Consider the following 19707-nt stretch of genomic DNA (forward strand, 5'->3'; position numbering starts at 1 on the left):
GGGTTGAGTTTGGTGGGGTTTTGTTGCAGTTTATTTTTTGACGCACTTGATCTAGTATCTTCTGTATTTAAATGGCGCTGGTGATAACTGGGCTCCAGTGATGGAGGGCAGAAGAGCTCAGTGCTATGAGACAGGTGGTCCATGTGGCCTGGGTGGAAATCGCTCCCAGAGCAAAGAATAAAGCAGTGGATATTACAGGTTGGAACAAAATTTGTAAAAATGCCTATTAATGAGTGTCTTAGTGAAAGGTATCCAGCTTGAAACATACCAAACGGTCCTTGTTTTCCACAGTTTGTGCTCAGGACTGTCTCCTGCCCAGCCCTCTATTCAGAGAAAGCATGACTTAATTTTTTCCTTTCCTAGTTTAGCAGGAATACTTTAAGGCCCAGGAGATGTGGCCAGTGAAAGAAAACTCAGGGTCTAGAACTGTTTCTAGATTACTTGCAAGTCATCTGTACTTCATTCCTTTAAATAAACACAATGCACGTTTATTCTCCTAATACTTAATTCCTTATCTACTTGAAAATAGTTTCATATTCTGGAGAATCCTCACTTTTGTGTGCTAACATGCTTGATTACTTCATAAGCTGCAAATGAGGGGCAGAGTTATGAACCCTCATAACATGATGCTGTCAAACTTAACAAAACGTGCATAAGACCATTACCATATCAGACATTTGCTTTTAGTCAGTTCGTTTTAATCAATTTGACTTCACAGGGCAGCTAATTTATCACTTAGCTGAACAAGTATTTCCTCTACTTGTCATCAGTTTAAGTAATTAAAATGGTAAACTTTGCTATATGGTGTGAAATAAAGGCCCAAAGATAATTTGGAGAAGGTGGTTGATAAAGTCTAATAGAATGAATACAAAGTATTATTTACATTCTTTGATATGCTTCAGTAGTTTTCAGAAATGTCATATTCCCGTAGCTTTGCTGGTCCTGATATGAACTGTATTTTATTTGTGGCATATCCAAGATTAAACAGTGTTGTTCAGCTTCTTCCTCGAAGTTAGTGGGTTCTCTTTTTCCTTTCTTTAAGCATAAAATGTTTTGCTTTTTTGCTTGATCGATTGTGGATGAGGGCATGTCAGAGAGCAGCAGTGGGGCAAGTCCTGCCATTTGTGCCGTTGTTCTGCCCTGCTCCTAAGCACCTCCGCAAGCCTGCGGTCCCTCTCGTTCACTGCCAGGGGATGGGAAGGGAGGGGAAATGGATCTTGGAAAAGCTCAGAATTGCCTAATTATTTTTCATCTACTCAGTTACACCTTCAAAATATCCTTTGTGAGATTGGTTATATTTTCTAATTTTGCCCAAACTATATGAATACTCTTCGCATTTTAAACATTGATTTTTCTGTTTTGGTGTGTTCCGTAGTTTGAAGAAATTATTTTTGGAAGTTTATATAAACACTGATGATTAGGGGAAACAATTTAGATGAACTGTTTTGGGTTTTTTTTAATTGAAATAATTCAGTAACTATTTTTGAAACAATGCTTGTTATCCATAAACTGCTCCTTTGAATACTGAATATCTATATTCAGTATCTGTTGCAAATGCAGAGGTAGATGAGTGTCTTATGACTTGAAATAAGGTACAGTATTCATGTTCAACTGTGCTATGTTTTGCTTATGAAATACTGATTTCAAATTTACCGCAACTTTTGAGATTAGGGCAGTCTTGCCACTTGCTCTTGTGGCAGTGAATAGTCTCACTGCTAAAAGAACTCTGTAAAGTTTGTTTTTATTTTGAATTTCTCATTTTCTAACTGAACAGTTACTATAAACAGTTTCTTATGTGAACATTTATTATAATCCTATTGCAGATGACTGCTGTTTTGTACATTTCTGGTTATAGCTGTATACCTTTATGTCTGGGTAATACCTGGGTTTGTTGTGTTTTGCCCAACTCCAGTCCAGACCTGACTGGTGCTTCGCTGGTAGTTCAGCTAATGATAGAAGTATCTCTCACTTAAATTTTTATTTGTCTTGTATTTCTAGCTGGATAGGTATGACATATTAATGGAAGATAAAGTATGACTGAGTTGAGGCTGTTGCCACTGACAGTCTGCTGAAGAAGTGGTTTTCATTTTTAATGTTTTAAATGGAATTTTTTTAAGCATTCCAAACTCACAGGTTTCTATACAGGAGGAATGGCAATGCTGATGAAGTCATGACTGTGTGAGAACGACTCATTTATGGCAAGAGGTGGTAGAAATAATATGTCAGAGCAGCTAATACAGAAGGCAAAAAAACTTGTAAAGTCTCAGGTGCACGGACCTCCTCATGTCTAAAAAAGAAGCAGCAGACTTCAAAGCTAAGTACTTGCTGAGAACAAGAAAAGTCCTCTGAATTAGAATGGGTATGTTAAATCAGACTGTCTAATGCAACAAGTACTTGATCCCTGCTGTGCGGAAAGAGGTTGTTGGTAATACAGATGTTAGTAAACAGGAGTTGAATTTTTCCTAATGGAAACAGGTTAGTATTTTATTCCCAATGGACTATGGAGGAGGTCATGGGGAGAGAGGATGATGTGGCTGTAAGCAAGTATCTCCACAAAGTCCCTTTAATATCCAGTGGGGTTCTATGTTGGAGTCCGTAAACCCACCTTAAGGGATTTTTGGTCTCCCTTGAGAAACTGGGCTGACGGGTCACAGATGTACTGACAAGCTGACTTTACTGAAGACAGGCTGGATCCCCCCGGTGGGGGTGGTTTGGTGTGGAGCAGACTTGGGATGCTGCCCTCAGCGGTGCGTGAGGGCTCCCCTGCTCATCTACTTGTGGAGAACAGCCAGACAAGGAGTGCATGCATCTGGCTCTTCCTTAGGCTAATGGGTGGATTAGTGTCTGTTTTCATTCCCCTAACTAGATAAATGTTTCATACGCAGCCTTAATTATTTTTTCATGTGTATTAAAGAATAGTTGAACTCCCAGTGCTGGGAAAGGTGCCTGGTCTTTGGGCTTTTTAGCCCTCCATCTTTGGAGGGAAAAAAAAAAAAAAGCTATAGATAAAAGGGTCACTTCTAGCTTTGACCGAGATGTTAGGGTTTAACTGGATACACAGTATTGAGTCTTGTAATCTAATAATTGGATTTTGGATTTTTATAACATTTGTATTATTTCACATTGAGAATTTTAAAATGGCTTCTTATTTAATATGAACAATATGTTATAGGTCGTTACAAATCAACCACAAACCTGTAAAGAATGGATCTGTCTCAGAGTACGATTCCAAGTGTAATCATAATTGTTTAATAATTCTCTTTGCTCTTTGGTAGAAGAGCTGAAAAGAACTTAAGTATAAACTTGTAAAGAAAATTGCTTGGACTAAGGAGTGACAAGACTAATAGGTAGTGATTTTTTTTTAACACTAATCAAATGTATCCGTAAACAAACACAAGGAACTGATTAAATCACTGTGTGAATATCAGAAGTAAATCTATTCAGCTGTTTAAAACTGCTCTAAATGTCTGTAAAGTAAATTGTGGCTCTTATATGTTGTAAAGGCATGGCATTTGAGGAATATTTAGAAAAAAAAAGAGAAGGTGGATACAGAACAGAAGAATACAGAAGAACTAACTTACTAGAACTAATTTCATACTGTGTTATGGATGTAAGACAGTGTATGTCTGAAGCATATTGTGTCTTAACTAAGTGGTAGCCGCTAAAACTGCAAAGGCTGGTAAGGTCATTTGGTGCTTTATTCTCAGTTTGAAAGGCACTCAGCATTGTGCCTTGGTCAGATCGTGTAGTAATATCTGAAGGACCATAAAAATAGAAAGTTAGACTCTGGCAGCACAGTTTGAAATAAGCCGGTAAATTTTTGAAGACAAACAAACAGATCAGTAGAAAGGTAGTTACAGTGACACAGCAAAAGGGAACAAGAGCAGCAACTAAAATTCCAGCAGGAAAAAATTATAAACATCTCTTTCTGCAAAGTTGGATGGGGTTTTTTTGTCTGTTTAGTCAGGTTTTTTAAAGTCCGTTCTTCCAAGTTGTTCATTTAAGGTATTAAATTTAGATATTTAATTAAGATATCAGGTACTCATAAACGTGTCTATATTATGTAGCCATAAGACTGCAGGTAAATTTTGATATGTTATTTAAGTGGCTAGCAAGTTTTCTCCAAGTTATCATTCATGCATCTTTCATGATTACGGTTTATAAATTGCATAGGAAACATATGATGTATACTTGCATTCATCATAAGTTGTGTTGAGCTAGTACAAAGAGTTGTTCAAGGCAATTCTGTGCTTTAGTGGTGTGTTTTATCATATGTTTGTAATAATTTGACATAAAAGTGTACCACTGCAAAAGCAGGCAGTCCTGCTTCCCCTCAGCTCCTGGCTCCTTGTTCCCGACAGCTTCAGGTATTCTCTTCTAGGTAAATAGTGAGAGACGGTGTGATCATCTCAGCACCACACTTAACACAGGTGCTGGGGCAAAGAAAGGACAAAATACTCCACAGCTGAGAGAGTATCCTTTCAGAAGCAGCCTGGGTGCATCGGTTTGAAGGAAATGCTGAACAGTGACCCAACTGGCTTTGTTTCTTATTCAGTGTATTTATTTTTTCACCTAACTTAGTAGGAAAATGAAGCAGATGAATAGTGTATAAAACCAGAAAGGTCTTAAGAATCCCAGTCCCCTTTCATTTGTTGACACTAAACAGAAGGTATAAAGAATCCGTGGTCAATGCCATGCCTTGTAAGAACCAAAGGAAAAGCCTAATTGAAGTGATTACCAAATCAATAATATACCAATTCTGAAAGTATAGGTGCATACCTTTCTTAAAATACAATTTTCTTGGAGTTAGAAATTTATGGTGCTTGTAAACTAAGCAGTTACAGTAAGTGATATTTAAAACTCAGCTGGCAATTGGAGGTAGCTACTTAGTGTTGCTTGGGCGAATCAAACCTATTTGGCTGGTGTAGTTCTTTTGTGCTGCTAGTTAATAAATTGCTGTATAGCGACCAAAATGCCGTCTTGACAAATGTACTCTTGTGCTGTTAATGCACTGGAAAGGTCGTTTTTCCTTCTTACTGCTCTGGCCATAACACCATCTGCTTTTCACCCTTTCGTTGGCATCCTCTTATTTGTTGCGGCCAATAGTTCTCGTTCGGTGACACGATAGCGATGTGAATGCCATTTAGTAGCCTGTGACAAAGAACCCATCTCACCTGCTTCCTGGGTTTTCAGTTTTGGGCCTTCTCCCCTTTTGCCTGTTATTGTTGGAAGGTCATCTTTGTAAACAGTCACTAGCTAGCTGATTATCTTTAGTCAAATGCCTCCTTAACACTGTATGTGTACAAAACTAATATTCATCTTGGTAAAACCAAAATTGGCCATAATAACAGTCAGTGTTATGTCATCCTCTCTTTCTGCATGTGTTTACGTCCCTCTCTCTCCTATACTTGCCCTGTGATTTCTGAAAAACTTGTTAAAAGGAAGTTTTTCTAGGTGAGAGGTCCTGAGTCCAGAAGAGTGATAAAGGTGGGTCTCAGCTCAGCTTTGCTCTGTCATCTTTATCATCCCCAAGGACTAGCATCGGTTCTCCCTGGAATCAGACTAAAAGTTGAGTTGGGGAAGCTGGAAAAAGGAAGGGAGGAGGCTCTTCCCTCACTTTAGTCAGTCAAAGACACACTTGCACTTTCACTTGCAGTTGGAGGTGCTATAACACTTCTTTTGGACTGCAAATATTAAAATGTGAATGGAAACACTATTTTTCTGCTATTAGACAATTAATGGTGATGTTATGAACAATGAGGAGAGGTTTTTAGCATTTGTGCTCTTGACTTGTGTGAATGAAAAACAGCTAAAGAAGCACTGTTTGTTTCTCTTTTTTTTTTTTTTCTTTTTTTTTTTCTCCCTCCAGATCAGTACCCTTCAGTTGGAATTTACTACCTTTGCATTGCCAGTATGTATCACTCTGTGTCTGAAACCAGTCACCCTTTGCAAACAGAGGAACAAGAAATAGGCATTGATCCCTTGCAGAGTTATTTGAACAAGCCAGGGGAAGGTGAGTTCTGCATTTCTGTACATTTTTGACTTTATACCTTAAAAACCTTATATAACTGTGTCATGATAACTGCACCTGTCAAAATTTGTTTAATTCTCTCAATGAAGTTGAACAGAGTAACTTAAAGAACGTTTCACAGAGTATGTGTAGAACGCACTGACACTAATGAAAACCATGAAAAGTCAACTTTCAATTACAGACAGAAACATTAGCCAAATGTTTAATGCGCTGTCATCCTTTTTTAATCATAAACCAAACACTGACTTCAGCGTAAGAATATCGAAATGCAGCATGGCTTTATGTTACATTCTCAAGCATGGGCTCTTAACACTGCTTTGGTTTTAGGGATTTTTTCCTGGTTTTTTTTCTTCTTTTTTTTTTTTTTTTTTAATTCTGCCATAAAGTTCATTATATTATCTTGGATGAGATTCTGCAAGTAAAAGGGATGATTTTCCTTTTGATGTTGTTTGACTCAGCACCTATATTCTTATTTGAAACAAAAATGGAAGTTGAGATAGAATTAACATGTTTTAAAGGTAGAAATTACTATGTAACCTAAAGTAAATTAATTAAATGCAGTATTTGGAAGACTCTAATGAACAGTGAGAACAAACTGCTTGCATAATGCAATGCATGTCTGTGTTGCTTGTCTGTTCTACTTATTTGCTGGTAGTGACAGTATAGTTGGTTCAAAGAAAGTGATAAGCTTAACGAGAAAGCTCGTCCTTGTCATGAAAACATTCCTCAAGTACTCTGTTATACACAGTGGCACCTTAACTACCTGTAATTTTCCAGTCATTGAACACATGTACCGGGAGGGCAAAATAAAAAATTTATTTTAAATTACAGAGTTGAAAAAATTTGTCACATTTCTGAAGTCCCTCACCCAGATCAACTACTCTGTGTGGCTGTATCTGTCTGTCTTCTGTTTACTAGTGCTTATTTAAAAGAGCTATGTCAAGTTTTGGTTAGGTTTATTACTTCAATTTATAAGAAGCTGATGTTTTGCTTTAAAATAGATTAGTAAAACACTGTCCGTTCAAGCCAGTTTTTTTCTTTGTTTCTTCATTGGTTTATAAAGCTTTTTCAATGTTAGAAAATGAGAATGAACATCTAGGGGGATGTATTTTAACACCTCCTGATTAAATGAAATACCTTTTCTAGGTCAATGTTCCTCCTTTATTATATCTGACATCTTAAAGATATGGATCAATTTTAGTTTGATAAACTAGTTTGTACATATTTTTAGAGACTTGAAAATAATTTTTTGCAATAACCTAAAATAATACCCATTTTCCAGAGGAAATATAGCTTGCTTTTAGTCTACCCCAATCAGGAAAAAGATAAGCATTTTCTTCTGATATTTTTTCCTTAAAAAAAAAAAAAAATAAAATACTCGTAATTCTCTCAACGCTGTTTCAAGAAAAGCTAAGATTTTTACCCTGTTAAAAAACCACTGTAAATTAATTTTACCCTTTATTGTGCCCAGAAGCAATTAGTTACCTTGCCTGAAAAGGTTTCTCATTTTTATCCCAACCTTAACATTTCTATGACATACAAAGTTATTAGTATTGAATTGATGTTTAAAAGTGCCATTAATTCATTTACCCCAAATGTTCATTAACAATGTAAATGTATGCTGATGTTCTATGAGACAAGGAAGTGACTAATGACTCTTCGCACTAACAACACTTAAAATGAATAGAAACTTTAGATAGCTAATCTTGAAGTAATCAAGACCCTCATTCAGCTTGGCATCTCTGTATGCTCTAAAACAGCTGTCAACTGTTAAAAATATATACACAACACATACATACGCACATGCGAAGATAAAGATATGTAAATACATGGTTCCCCAAGTCATAAAGGTTACCAACTATGGTACATTTTTTATGTTCTATCTATGTAAATATTTTATATAAAGCATCCATTTCATCTTCATAGGGTTTTTTTACTGTGAAACACATGCTGCATTTTAATTTGAAACTTTATATATCCAAAATAAGTCTTGGAAGTTTTAATATTTCATTTTAAATAAAGCATATACTTAGATGGTGTTAGGTCTTTGGGCATCCAAGTATACAGTTATTCCTGTCCATGCAGTCCGTCCTTCATTGTCTTCACAAAAGTATTTCGAGACAAGGTTTTTCAAGTTGGCCTCAACTTTCAGGCATGGTACAATCAACTTGGTGAAAATCTGTATTTAAAAGTCTTCTGTATCATGCTTCGTAGAAATATGGAGGAGAGGTAGTCCATCAGTCGGAGGTGTTCTGTGTAATATTACGGAATATGAGGATATTTGAATAATTTTTTGAAGCGGTGCTGAATGCTCAAGGTATTACTTTGGAGACGAAGTGATGGAAGTCTTAAATGAGATAAGGTTATAAAAATAAAGCACGCTTTGATAAGGATGCTGAAAATAAATAATTAATCGTAGAGCTAGTCAGAGTTGTTTGTCTATGTGAAGTATTGTATTTTTAGTATGTGGTGCTGATACCAAAACTTGATGGAGAACCAGGAGATGTCCTGTCCAGCTGCAGTTTTGAAATTCTCTCACAAGGCATTTTCATGAAATAAAAGAAATCTCAGAACTAGATAGATTGCTGTCAAGTGTAGCTGGTTGGAAAACTGCAGGCATAGACTATTTCTTGTTCATTTGCTGTCAGCTTGGAAGGATATATTGGGTGGGATTCCAGGAATCTGTTGATTGAGCCTAGTAGTACTCAGGACTTTTATTAAAATCTCAGTGAAGCTATAGAGAGAAAACAGTTTTTTGGGGACAGGGCTGCCCCGACAATGGAGGGGCAGACACATAATTCACAGTATTCTTGAGATTTTGGAGAAGTGGCCTGGGAAGAACAAGACATAGTTCACTAGGAGCAGCTGTGAGGGTTAATATTGCAAATGCTCGGCAGGAGACAAGTGCCTGGTTGAACAAATAGTAGAGCATTACAGATGAGGTAAGTGTCATTTGGAGAAAGATCTGGGTGTTCATAGCACTCCAAATTTTGTGTATCTGACGAACTTTGAATCTTGAGTTATGATGAGTCATGAGAATGTGCTTGTTTGCAAGTTTAAAAAAATCGGGATAGGCTGTTAACTAATTGACAGTCAAGATCTTTTTTCTAGCCCTTTAAAATATTCCAAATAAACGGGTAAGATAGTATTTCAGTCTTTTTCTGATGACTGGTTTGGCTGATGTTATTTTCCTGCTGTATGATTTTTTTCAAGATCGAGAATTGTGCATTGCATATATGCACTCATATATGCTTTTTAAAATAGCATTTTTAATAGTTGGTAAGAAATTTGTAGCAGGGGTTCTCACTTTTGCAGTCTGATACTTCAGGTGGAAAATTTTAGTTCTTTATAAGAATTTTTAATCTTTTATTATCTCTTCTGGATCTGCTTGTGTTTTACATGCATGTACGTATATGTGCAGTGTTACATTTCCTTTTGACTATAGTAAGTCAATGGTATCTTGCTACATTTTCTGTTCTAAGAATCTTCATTATATAGTTCATTTTATTTTAAGGATATTTTTAAATGATTCCCTCTGAAATACAGATCTTTATCAGAGAAACTGATGAATTTTTTCTTGTCTTCAGCAGAGACTTTATAAACCCTGTATATATGAAAAGAAATTTCAGAAACATTGTTCTACCTTCTCCCTGTGTATTGCAGCTGACAAACTATTTTGTTCACTTCCAACTGCCTGAGGTTTATATTACATTGAAATGGGATAACTAGGTTAACTGTTTCTGAGCTGCCGTAGATTTTTGCTCTAACTTGCAGTGTTCACAACATGGTGAAACAAGTTTTGAAGAGCACATTAGGTAGTATTCCCATTTCATTGATGTAATGAGAAAGTTGATTCTCTAAAGACAGACTGGAACAATGCATTTAATACTCTTCATTTAATTTGCTCAATATCACAATTAATACAATTAAGGTCACTTGAAATGAAACTATTAACGAATTGGGTAATTTACTTTAACAATGTCAGTGTGTTCTCACGATTACATTTGCTTTAATTAGTGTACAAGCTATTATTTAATAGTATACTTCACATAGAAAAATGTAATGTGTTCTTTGTTCTTAATAGAAGGAAAGGGGAAACCTTTAATGGGTCTGAGTTTTAGATTTGGAGTTTGGGGGGTTATATTTCACATCTAAAGGCTATAGGTGGTGGTGAGGACGGAGAAGGCTGATGTAGCTGGAAGGACAAAGATAACTGCTGGAGTGTGTGACTGAAATTAATCCAGCTGAGACAGATCAGTTGCCCACCTCATACTTACTTACCGTTGCATCCCTCCTGATTCTCAAGGCAGCCATGAAAAAACATGAGAGGCGGTAACAGGACATTCATATTTCCATTTTGCCCATTCTGTGTGTTTCCATTGCTTGTCTTTGGAGAATTTTGCTGTTCTGGTGTTAACCTCATAACCCTGATCGGTAGAAAGTATCACCATGTAGAACTATAATTAATATGGAGTATGAGATACCTGGTTTATATCAGTGTTATACAGAAAACATGCAGAAGACAGAGGGGAATGAATTAATGAAGTAAATGCCACCTTCTCTGGACCTAACAGGACCTATGTGCTATCAGATAATTTCCCCAAATCTTAAGTGTAATTCACATGGGACTGCGTTGGTCTTGGGTGCATCCTTTCGCATTCGTTTCAGGGTTAAGTGAATTTTTGATGTCAGAAAATTGTATTACCTCCTAATCAGTCAGTACTGTTCAGTGTTACGAGTCGGGGGGTTTTGCCCTTACAACCCCGTTCAGCCAGGGAGACAAGGCTAATGCAGATTGCCCTGTATGGTGTGTAGCTGTCACTGTTTTTACAGAGATCGTTTCCATGATTACATTTAAAAGAAACAACCACAGAGGTCCAGACCTTTCTGTGTGAGAAGTACATTCCTAGGTAAAAGCAAATGAGGATGCAAATAGAGTGAATACTTGAAGTCTTACTACTTCTTATCAAATGTTTTTTGATAGTGTATTGTATGATGTCATGTATGTCATGTAATATGTGCTCTTTCATCTTCTCTCCAGGGAGGGACATGTAAATGAAGTAAAGCATTGTGTTTTTAAGAGTCCTTTTAAATATGCACACTACTTCGTGTTTTCATTAAAAAGGCAAGACTGGAACAGAGAACCTCTTGGCGTTATATTGGAACAGAAGATGCTGAGGGTTCTGATTGTTTTTGATGCCTTTGGGATTTCAGGCTACGGTTTGCACCAGGGCCTGAGAACGCCGTGTGTCTGTCCTGCATTGTTTTTTTTTATATAAATATATATATATATATAAAAAATTTTAAAATAATTATTTTTATATATTTATGTATATTTTATATATATATATAAAAAAAGTTTTACCCTTTAGGCAGAAAGTGTTGGTGTGCCCCACCAGCACAGTGGTTGCTAGTGGTCCTTACTCAAAACCCTTGTGCTTTTCCTCCTGGGCTTGGCTTTTCCATGGAAGGCACAGGTATGCTAGAGGAGAAAGAGCTGTCTTCAGTCTGGCTTGCTTCGTATTGGATGAAAAAAGCAAGAATGTTTTTTACATCTTCAAACACCATATGCTGACATAACAAGCATTTTAATATTCATTTATTAATGATAACTACTGTTCAGCTGGCTTTTAATTGAGCAGCAACAGGATTGTAGTGACAAAGGCTATCGGAGCAGCACGGTATGTCTTGAGCTAACTCAGCCCGTCACTAGCTCCTTCCTTACAACTCTTCATTTTCTCTTCTCTTTTCTGTGTTAGAAATACATTGTTATTAAGAGATCAGTTAACAGAGAAGCTATGCATGTTTAAAAGTACATTTATTTAATGTAGTTGAAAAATAGTTGAAAAATAAAATAAATTTATTAAAAGTTAGTTGAAAATCGCTAGCACACAGTATACTTTTTCCTTTAAAAACTGTATTTGTGCGGGTGTTGAAATGCTTTTAGAAATTTGTGGGTTTGCGCCCTTTGGTTTCAGTGCCTTGTTACAGATTTGTAGTTAGAAACTGCAGGAAGATTCTAAATTACTTCAGCTGTGGGAGAAAATGTGAGTAGCTGATACAGTCCTGGGGGTTACCAGCTTCCAGAGTTGGAGTTTCCTCTTTAGAATTGGTAACTCCAGGATTTTTGGTGGCCTCACAAGTTGCATGTTACGTTCATTCCAGTTTGGAGGTTATACTGTGGCATGGGTAACGAGCACGAGCAGTGTAGGGAAATTGCCCTCAGTGGCTGGTAATTTTGGGCAGCAATGCCTGTCGATCTAAAAGAAACTTAAATCGTTAATTTTGAAAATTCTACTCTAGATGGGTGTATGGAGGTAAGTTCCTTCTCTCTAATGACATTGGTACGCTACCTTGCTTCAGTCACCTCAGCTGGGAGATTCCAGTTGTTTCCAGATACAGCCCTGCCCAAATACTGGCATAAATCACTTGTCAGCCTCGTGTCGTTCTTCTAGTAACTCCTTGTGACCCCACGTCGGGAAAAGCTGATTTCAGCATTTCTTTTTCTTTTCCTAGCTTTTCCCAAATGCAGGTTAAAGCTCAACTAGCTGGCTCCCATCTCGCTCCCTAGCATGCCTGTAATATAATACATGTGGTATAAAAGGAAATGATACAAGTTGAATGAAAAAGAATGATTTTTTTACTAAATTTTACATGCTTAAAAGAGCTTAAAGTACCAAGCAGAAATTTCCATTTTAACTATAGTAACCTACTGAACAGCAAAATTAAAACAGAATAATCTTTTTTAATACGACCTCTGTAAATGTAATTAAGAGTATGTTAAAACTAGCTTATTATTAGAAGTTTTACGGAAGCCAACGATAAGAATGGAAGCATTCGTTGAATATTTTACTCAGACTTGATACAAAAATATAATATGAAGGTTACTACCCGTAAACACCTCACATATTAAGTGTTTCCAAGCAATGATCAAATTATGTTAAATGGCTATATCTCCTACATATCGAAAAGGCAGATTCTCTTAATTTAAAAAAACTGAACAGTACAATTTGATCGTACTTGTATAGGTATAATAAAAGACTAGTTAATCAGAATTCTAGCTGAGGCCAGCATGTTTGGTAAAACAGCCTGTGAATTGCATGCCGCTAGCTGATGTGACAGACTTCTGTATCCGAGATTAAATGTAAGTTGAAACATTTTGAAAGAGTTTAACTGCCACAGGTTTGATTGTATTAGAAACTGATTGCTCTGTATAACAGAAATATGTCAGCACAGATGGGATCTTTCCTGGTTTTCATATATGTGGACATGTAGAGGGAACTGGAATTCCTTATTTCAGAAAGGGAGGGGTTCAACCTACTTACATGCCTCATGATACTGCAAAGCTTCAGTTTTAGTCTTCTGATCGACTAATGAGCCTTAGTCTTTAGCCTCCTTGGGTACCCCTGTCGTTGTCCTCTTTGGGTATGCAAAACTAAGAGGTATGGGCGGGGAGAGAAGTAAAGTTCCGTCATACTTACTTTAAGTGGTAAGAAATTATCTGGTAAGATGCATATTATTTATTGACAATCTGGCCTTTTAACAAAGAAAAATAGGCCCATGCTTAGGTTGCCACCGCTACAAGCGAAACAGCTGATACTTTAATGAACAACATACTGAGGGCCATCCAGGACATAAGGCAAATTAAGCAGGTTACAAACTGCATGTCTTCTGTTTAGGTATAGGAGATCTCCCCAGCTCTGACAATTAGCTCCACTGATCAGGCAAGCAGACAGACACAAACAGAAGGAGGCCATTTGTATCAATTTGAGGAACAGGACCAGTAATGAAGTAAAATATCCATACCAGGTAGTTTCACCTCCACTTTGGAACAGATATTTCTAACTGCTGGTTTCAGCTTCACAGTAGCAAATAAATAAATAATTACGTGATCCTTACCAAAAGATGATTTTTCTGTTGTTTACAAATCGAGAGCAAAGCAATAATAATACTTCTAACCTAGAGGGTTTTTTTTTTAAAAAAAGGAGAAAACATTTTCTGGACATACAAACAAATATGAATCTTGGTAACCTGACAGCTTTGTTTAAACATTGAATTTGAGTTTCCTTTCATGAAAATCTTTTCAAAGTATAGCAATTCAGCTGTGAAAACCTGAATACATTAATGATGACAAAGAACCTCTGGAATGAGCCAACATTTGTTTTTGTTCTTTTACAACGTTTCCTGATGAATTGCACATACAAAAGTGTTGCAGGTTATTTTAATTTTCTTTACTTACTTTGATAATAAATGTCTCCACTGTTTACCTTTTTGGTTAAGGTACCTTATTATTACTAATCAGCTTTAATTATTTATAGCAAAATGAAAGATAATTTATAGCAAACTGAAAGATATTTCTTTGATGTTGAAAAAGTCAGGGACCTGATCCTATTAAAATGAATGGCTAGGTTCCAATTAACTGTAAAGGTACTAAGCCTGAGTGCCCTTATTGTCTAAGGGGGGCAGAATTTTAGCCCAAGGTACTGGGCTGGAGTTCCTCAGTTTTGGGAGTGTTCAGGTTTCAAATGTTTGGTTTGTCATGCGTTTGGTGTCGAGATTTGGCCACGCAGAGGCAGAGTGCATATAACCGACTTTTAAGAGTCCTGGTCTTCATTTTACTCCTAAGATTCACAATAATTGAAAGAAAAGCTAAATATACAGGGTAGGGGGAGAATGCCTTTATCTCTTAAACAAAATTGAGTGCTAAAATGGGGGGAGTGGGAGAAACGTGCGTAGCCTTTCTGTTTTCATTGGTCTTTCTTCACAGTCAACAAAATAGCAAACTAACCCAAGTCTAAACAAAACTGGATAAGAAACGTCATGTTTCGTATGCATGTATGTGAGCTTGTGTTTAAATCTTGTTTGGTGTAAGTGAACTATTGCTAAGTTTTGTTTCAAAATATTTTAAGCTTGTGATTTATATGGTTGTACGTATACCTATACGCTCTATGACAAGATTGAACACCTCTGTCAGATCTAGAATATCTTTCAGTTATTCTTAAGCATCCCTGTTCAGCTTTTTCATCATGTCAGGCATTTATATCACTGCATCGGTAATCATGTGATTATGATGTTTCAGCTGCAGTACAAATGACACAAAAAGGGTATAGCAAATTAGATTTATTTTCGCTATTTGTGACAATCACGCAAGCCTGTGATAGTGTATGCTCCATGGCTTGATCTGTTTCAAAAGGGAAGCAGGACTTGGGATGTTTGTTTTGCATCTCTGTGCTTACCTCGTCCTTCTAGAAGGTATCATACACCAAAGAAGCTATGGAATTAATTCTCATAACTGCCATAGGAAGAACAAGTAGACTATGTTCTCGTACAAAAAAGAAATTTGAAGCAGGTGAAATGATATGCCTATTTCGTACAAGAAGTCTGTAGCAGGGCCAAGAACTGGACCCAGATCGTTCAAGGTCCAGGACACTGCCTCGGTGACATCCTTCAGCACTTGCTTTCTTTCAGCCAGTTTTTGTGAGACAGGTAGATAAATCATTTAAAAAAAAAAAAGTAACTTTGGTACACGTCAGAACGCACACTCAATCTTTTCATGTTTTGTATACAAATTTAAAACAAATAAGCTCTTGTCAGCTTAGAAATTGCAACTAAAAGTATTTTTGGTAACTAAAAATATTGTAGAAGATGCAGATCACTGTCATCTTTTCAGTATTTTGAGTAACCAAATAAAGTATTTTGGATCTGTTAAATTGTTCCCTAAACTTTGGCAAACGGTGGCATAGTACAGACATATATGGGCGTTACTATTAAAACATGATTTGGCCACACGTTTAAAAATGCTACTCCAGCTTAATGAAATCATTGTCAAAGTTGATCTGTTCATGCTTGTTTATTTCACTATTTTGTATGTCAGCATTGCCAGCTCCTGTTTTAGAAGAGGGAAAATACCAAAACTTCTTAAGAGATTTTTTTGTTGTTGTTGTTTAAGTAAGCGCTACCTGCTGCTTTTACTGTTTCATTGTGTTATTTGGTACAGGGTGCATTACCTGGCTTGACGTGTTTCTCGATGTACCTTGCAAAGCAGTGAATATAGTTGTACCTTCGTGTTTACCATACAGCTACCGTTGATGTAAACAGAACACCCCTCTCTCAGATATTTCATGTGTATGAAAGTATGTGGGAAGGTTAAAAATCAAGTTTAATGTAAGTAAACTGTAATGGCCACTTAAAAAAAAAGGAAAAAGAAAAAAACAAACAAAAACCCCACAAACAAACCAAAAACCTGCTCTAATTTTTCTTCTGTTAAATATCTTAATTCTGTACGAAGAGCTGGCAGTTAAATGTTTCTGCTTGGTTACTAGAGTGGTAAACAATAAGACATAAACTCCAGGATAGGAAGACCACACTCAAATTTTTGAACAAATTCCGTTGAGTTTAGTACAACTGGGACCATGTAACCAAAATATTAGCAAGTGGCCTCTATGCTAACTTTCTCCACTAAAATTTTGATATCCCATTACAAATTATTATTCTTGATCTTCCTAGAAGTTAAAAAGCACAAACTTCATCCCGATAAAGTTTTATGGTGGTGATAATTCTTTTCTTCTGAGAAATTGGATTTCTACTGGAAACAATGATTTAAACTTAGGAAAAATGAACTGTATAGTGTTTCAATACAAAGTGCAATCGAAGGGATCGAATTCTCATGTAATACATGTGAAAATATATTTTAAATAACATGAAAATGTGTGAGTTTCATTATAATAGGGTACATTTTCTGTATGTTAGTCATATTTGTAGATACTATTGTTGGTTTTGTTTGCTTTCATTTGAAATATTTAAAGGGTGGAGCAATGGAACATAAATCTGTCCATTAGTGGGCATTTCTGCTTTGCACTCAGAAGAATTCTCATCAAATTTGATTTGCTGACTAGTGGCCAGAACAGATGTTATCTTAATGGAAGAGAGAAGCATCTAGAGCCACAGGGCCACCTGCAAACTTCTGTGACCCAATATTGGTTCATTGTTTATCGAAGTACGAAAGAAAATACTCCTTTGCAGAAGTATACAAAGCTCCATTCTGAATTATTACAGCTAGGTGGCCATAACATTATTGACTACACTAAGACTGAGATTTTATTGCAAGAAAAAATGTAGCATTAATTGTTGCTATTCTCAAAAAAAACCAAAAACCTTTGCAGATGAGATTCTTTTGCTTATTTGAATTTGAAAGAAAGAAGGGGATGTAAATCAGAGCTTTTACTGTGGAAGACTCTCTTGTTTGGGGTTCTTGTGACTATAACCAGAGACAGCTTATGTTTTAAAAGTTCTGGAATTAAAATTGACACTTTTCTGCAGGATTAATTTTAATGTATTTTATAATTTCATGTTTATGATGAACACATGACAGTTCTAGTTGTGTCATTTGCATGAACTAAAGTTACACCCTTGTAACTGTGCCATTAGAATAACTAATTGCTCAAGTGAAGATTTTTGAGTTTTGTGGGTTTTTTTCAAGAAGTTGGTTTGTAACATACTTCTGTCAGAAGCAAATTTATGATTTGGAAAAATACCATATAAACCCTGTATTAAATTCTCCTTGGCACTTTTAAAAATGAGCATATAAAGCCTGTTTCAAATGGTCTTTGGCTCTTTCTCATACGTTTAATTTTTGCATGAAAAAAACTTTGGGTTTTGGGTGTTGTTTTTTTTAAAGCAGCTATAAATGAAAAACACAGATTTAATTCTGGACATGAAAAAGCTGCAGATTTTTCGTCTTGGAATTAATATATTTATGATACTACAAGTCCTCTAGATATTACAAATTTAGCAAGATACTTGCAGATTTTCTGCGATTTCAAAGACACTTACTCATATCTGTCACTTTCAATTTGAGAATCCTATGGAAAAATGAGCCTGCATTTGGTATCTGGCATTTGCATTTCTTGGCTGAAGACAGTTCTGTTTTTCTGCATATTATTGTGCTCCTTGATAAAGCTGTAGCTCAGAGACGTCATTTCTAAACTTTTGAATGTACCTGAATTTGGGGTTTTTCTTTATTAATACGTAAATATTGAGTTAAACATTGTATTAACTGTGACAATCTCTTAACTCAGATACAGAAGTCAAACGCTTGTGATTTTTGTGAAGTTGAAATCAATTGTTCAATTGGTAGTTACTTTTGGTATAGATATAACAAATGATAGTATTAGCATTAAAACAATGCTGAATCTTAAATTAGAAAATGTGACATCTGACAGTCATGTAGTAAATTACGTGTACAGTGGTAATTTTCTGCTAACCTAGTGTAAGGACTAACTTACACTGTAGATCCTACAATGTGGGTACTAACTCTGATACCAAGTCTTTGCTGCAAGGGAATAAAAATAAGCAGTTATTTTATGATTCCTTCATGCTGCAATTGCATTAGGAAAAAAGGCATGATTATTGAGAAATGTTATTAATCAGATTTTTCAAGGTAATTTAAACCTTTAAATTTTACTTGAGGCACTGCAAGACTGATACGGGTCTTGGTGAAAGGAGCAGGATTTGTACAAGCACCATGTTCAGGCACCTGCTAGTGCCCCTTCTGGCTTGCCACCCAGGTAGCCATTGATGGCTAACCCAGGTTACCACAATGAACTTTGGACACCTGGTAATTATTCCCCTGTTTAGGTGTTTACTCTGATCGTCAAGGGATTTTTCTGTTTATAAATTGACGCCGTTTTGCATCAAAGATGATGAGTCAGTTTTAGGACTTATGACTTACTTTAGTAGTTCTCATTTACCAGTTGCTCTGAAGTCTGCATCTGGTTTCAGTTTTGATGAAGTGGAGGCAAAGCACAGTTTGAGAGCTTTGGGTTGGGTCTGGTTTTTTCCTTTTACAAACCGTATGTCAGTGCTCCAAGCGCCTGTCTCGTGGCTGCTTAAAACAAAAACACCTATAAAAGGTCCCACACTGAGGAATATGTACTGATTTCAGGCAAAAATTCTTTTCATTTGGTGTTTATGAATTGCACTTTTAAAACTTTGCCTGGGGGTAGGGAGGAGTGTTTCAGAAATAAGATGTTTAAGCAAAATGACTACAAAAGCATGTAATCTTAGATTTTAGTGTATTTCTTCTTCTGAATAAGTTATGCTCTAATAAAAATTAAAGACCAAGTTGCATTTCGAAGATCAGGTCATCATAATTCATTGACATTAGGCCACATAACTGAATAATGTCTTACTTCAGTGAAATACATCAAATGAGATCAACAATTATGACTCATAAACATGCCTCGCAGGCATAAAACAGCAGGGAATTAGCATGTGAGGCTGATAAATATGCATGTAAATAAGCTCCCAAAGGAATAACATGGGTTTGATTGATAGGTTTAGAATTGGAACATATGTAAACCCCTTTATTCCTCATTCTGGTGTAGCTAAGTAAAGATGCGTTTTACTTGTTAAAAGTTTCAATAACTTTGTAAATCTTAATGCCACATCTGCTTTTGTGTGTGCAGGCACGTGTGGGTGTCACTTGAGAGATTGATTGAATTGTCTACGGGGTAGATGCCCTCACACTAAGATTGTAGCGTTTGCCTATGTATATTGGAGCAGTTGTGTATGTGCATGTATACGTATTTGGGCATGTTAGGCAGTATTGAGCAAAAGATTATTTGGGGGTCTGTTGTACTTAGAATTTACAGATTTTAAAGTTTACTTAGTAAGTA

At 36.2% G+C, this 19707-nt stretch overlaps 1 protein-coding gene across 4 annotated transcripts in view; it reads left to right on the forward strand.

Moving 5' to 3' along the window:
- The window catches only part of TBC1D5 (TBC1 domain family member 5), a 326021-nt gene that overhangs the window by 126639 nt on the left and 179675 nt on the right, over positions 1–19707 (forward strand). For all 4 annotated transcript variants that reach the window (XM_055709546.1, XM_055709545.1, XM_055709547.1 and 1 more), the window contains one exon: positions 5870–6013. In XM_055709546.1, coding sequence (XP_055565521.1) covers positions 5914–6013 — 100 coding nt within the window. In that variant the 5' untranslated portion in view covers positions 5870–5913. Of the gene's footprint in view, positions 1–5869; positions 6014–19707 lie in introns of those variants that run through there.

The sequence above is a fragment of the Falco cherrug genome, chromosome 4, assembly GCF_023634085.1.
Source record: "Falco cherrug isolate bFalChe1 chromosome 4, bFalChe1.pri, whole genome shotgun sequence".
Taxonomy (NCBI): domain Eukaryota; kingdom Metazoa; phylum Chordata; class Aves; order Falconiformes; family Falconidae; genus Falco; species Falco cherrug.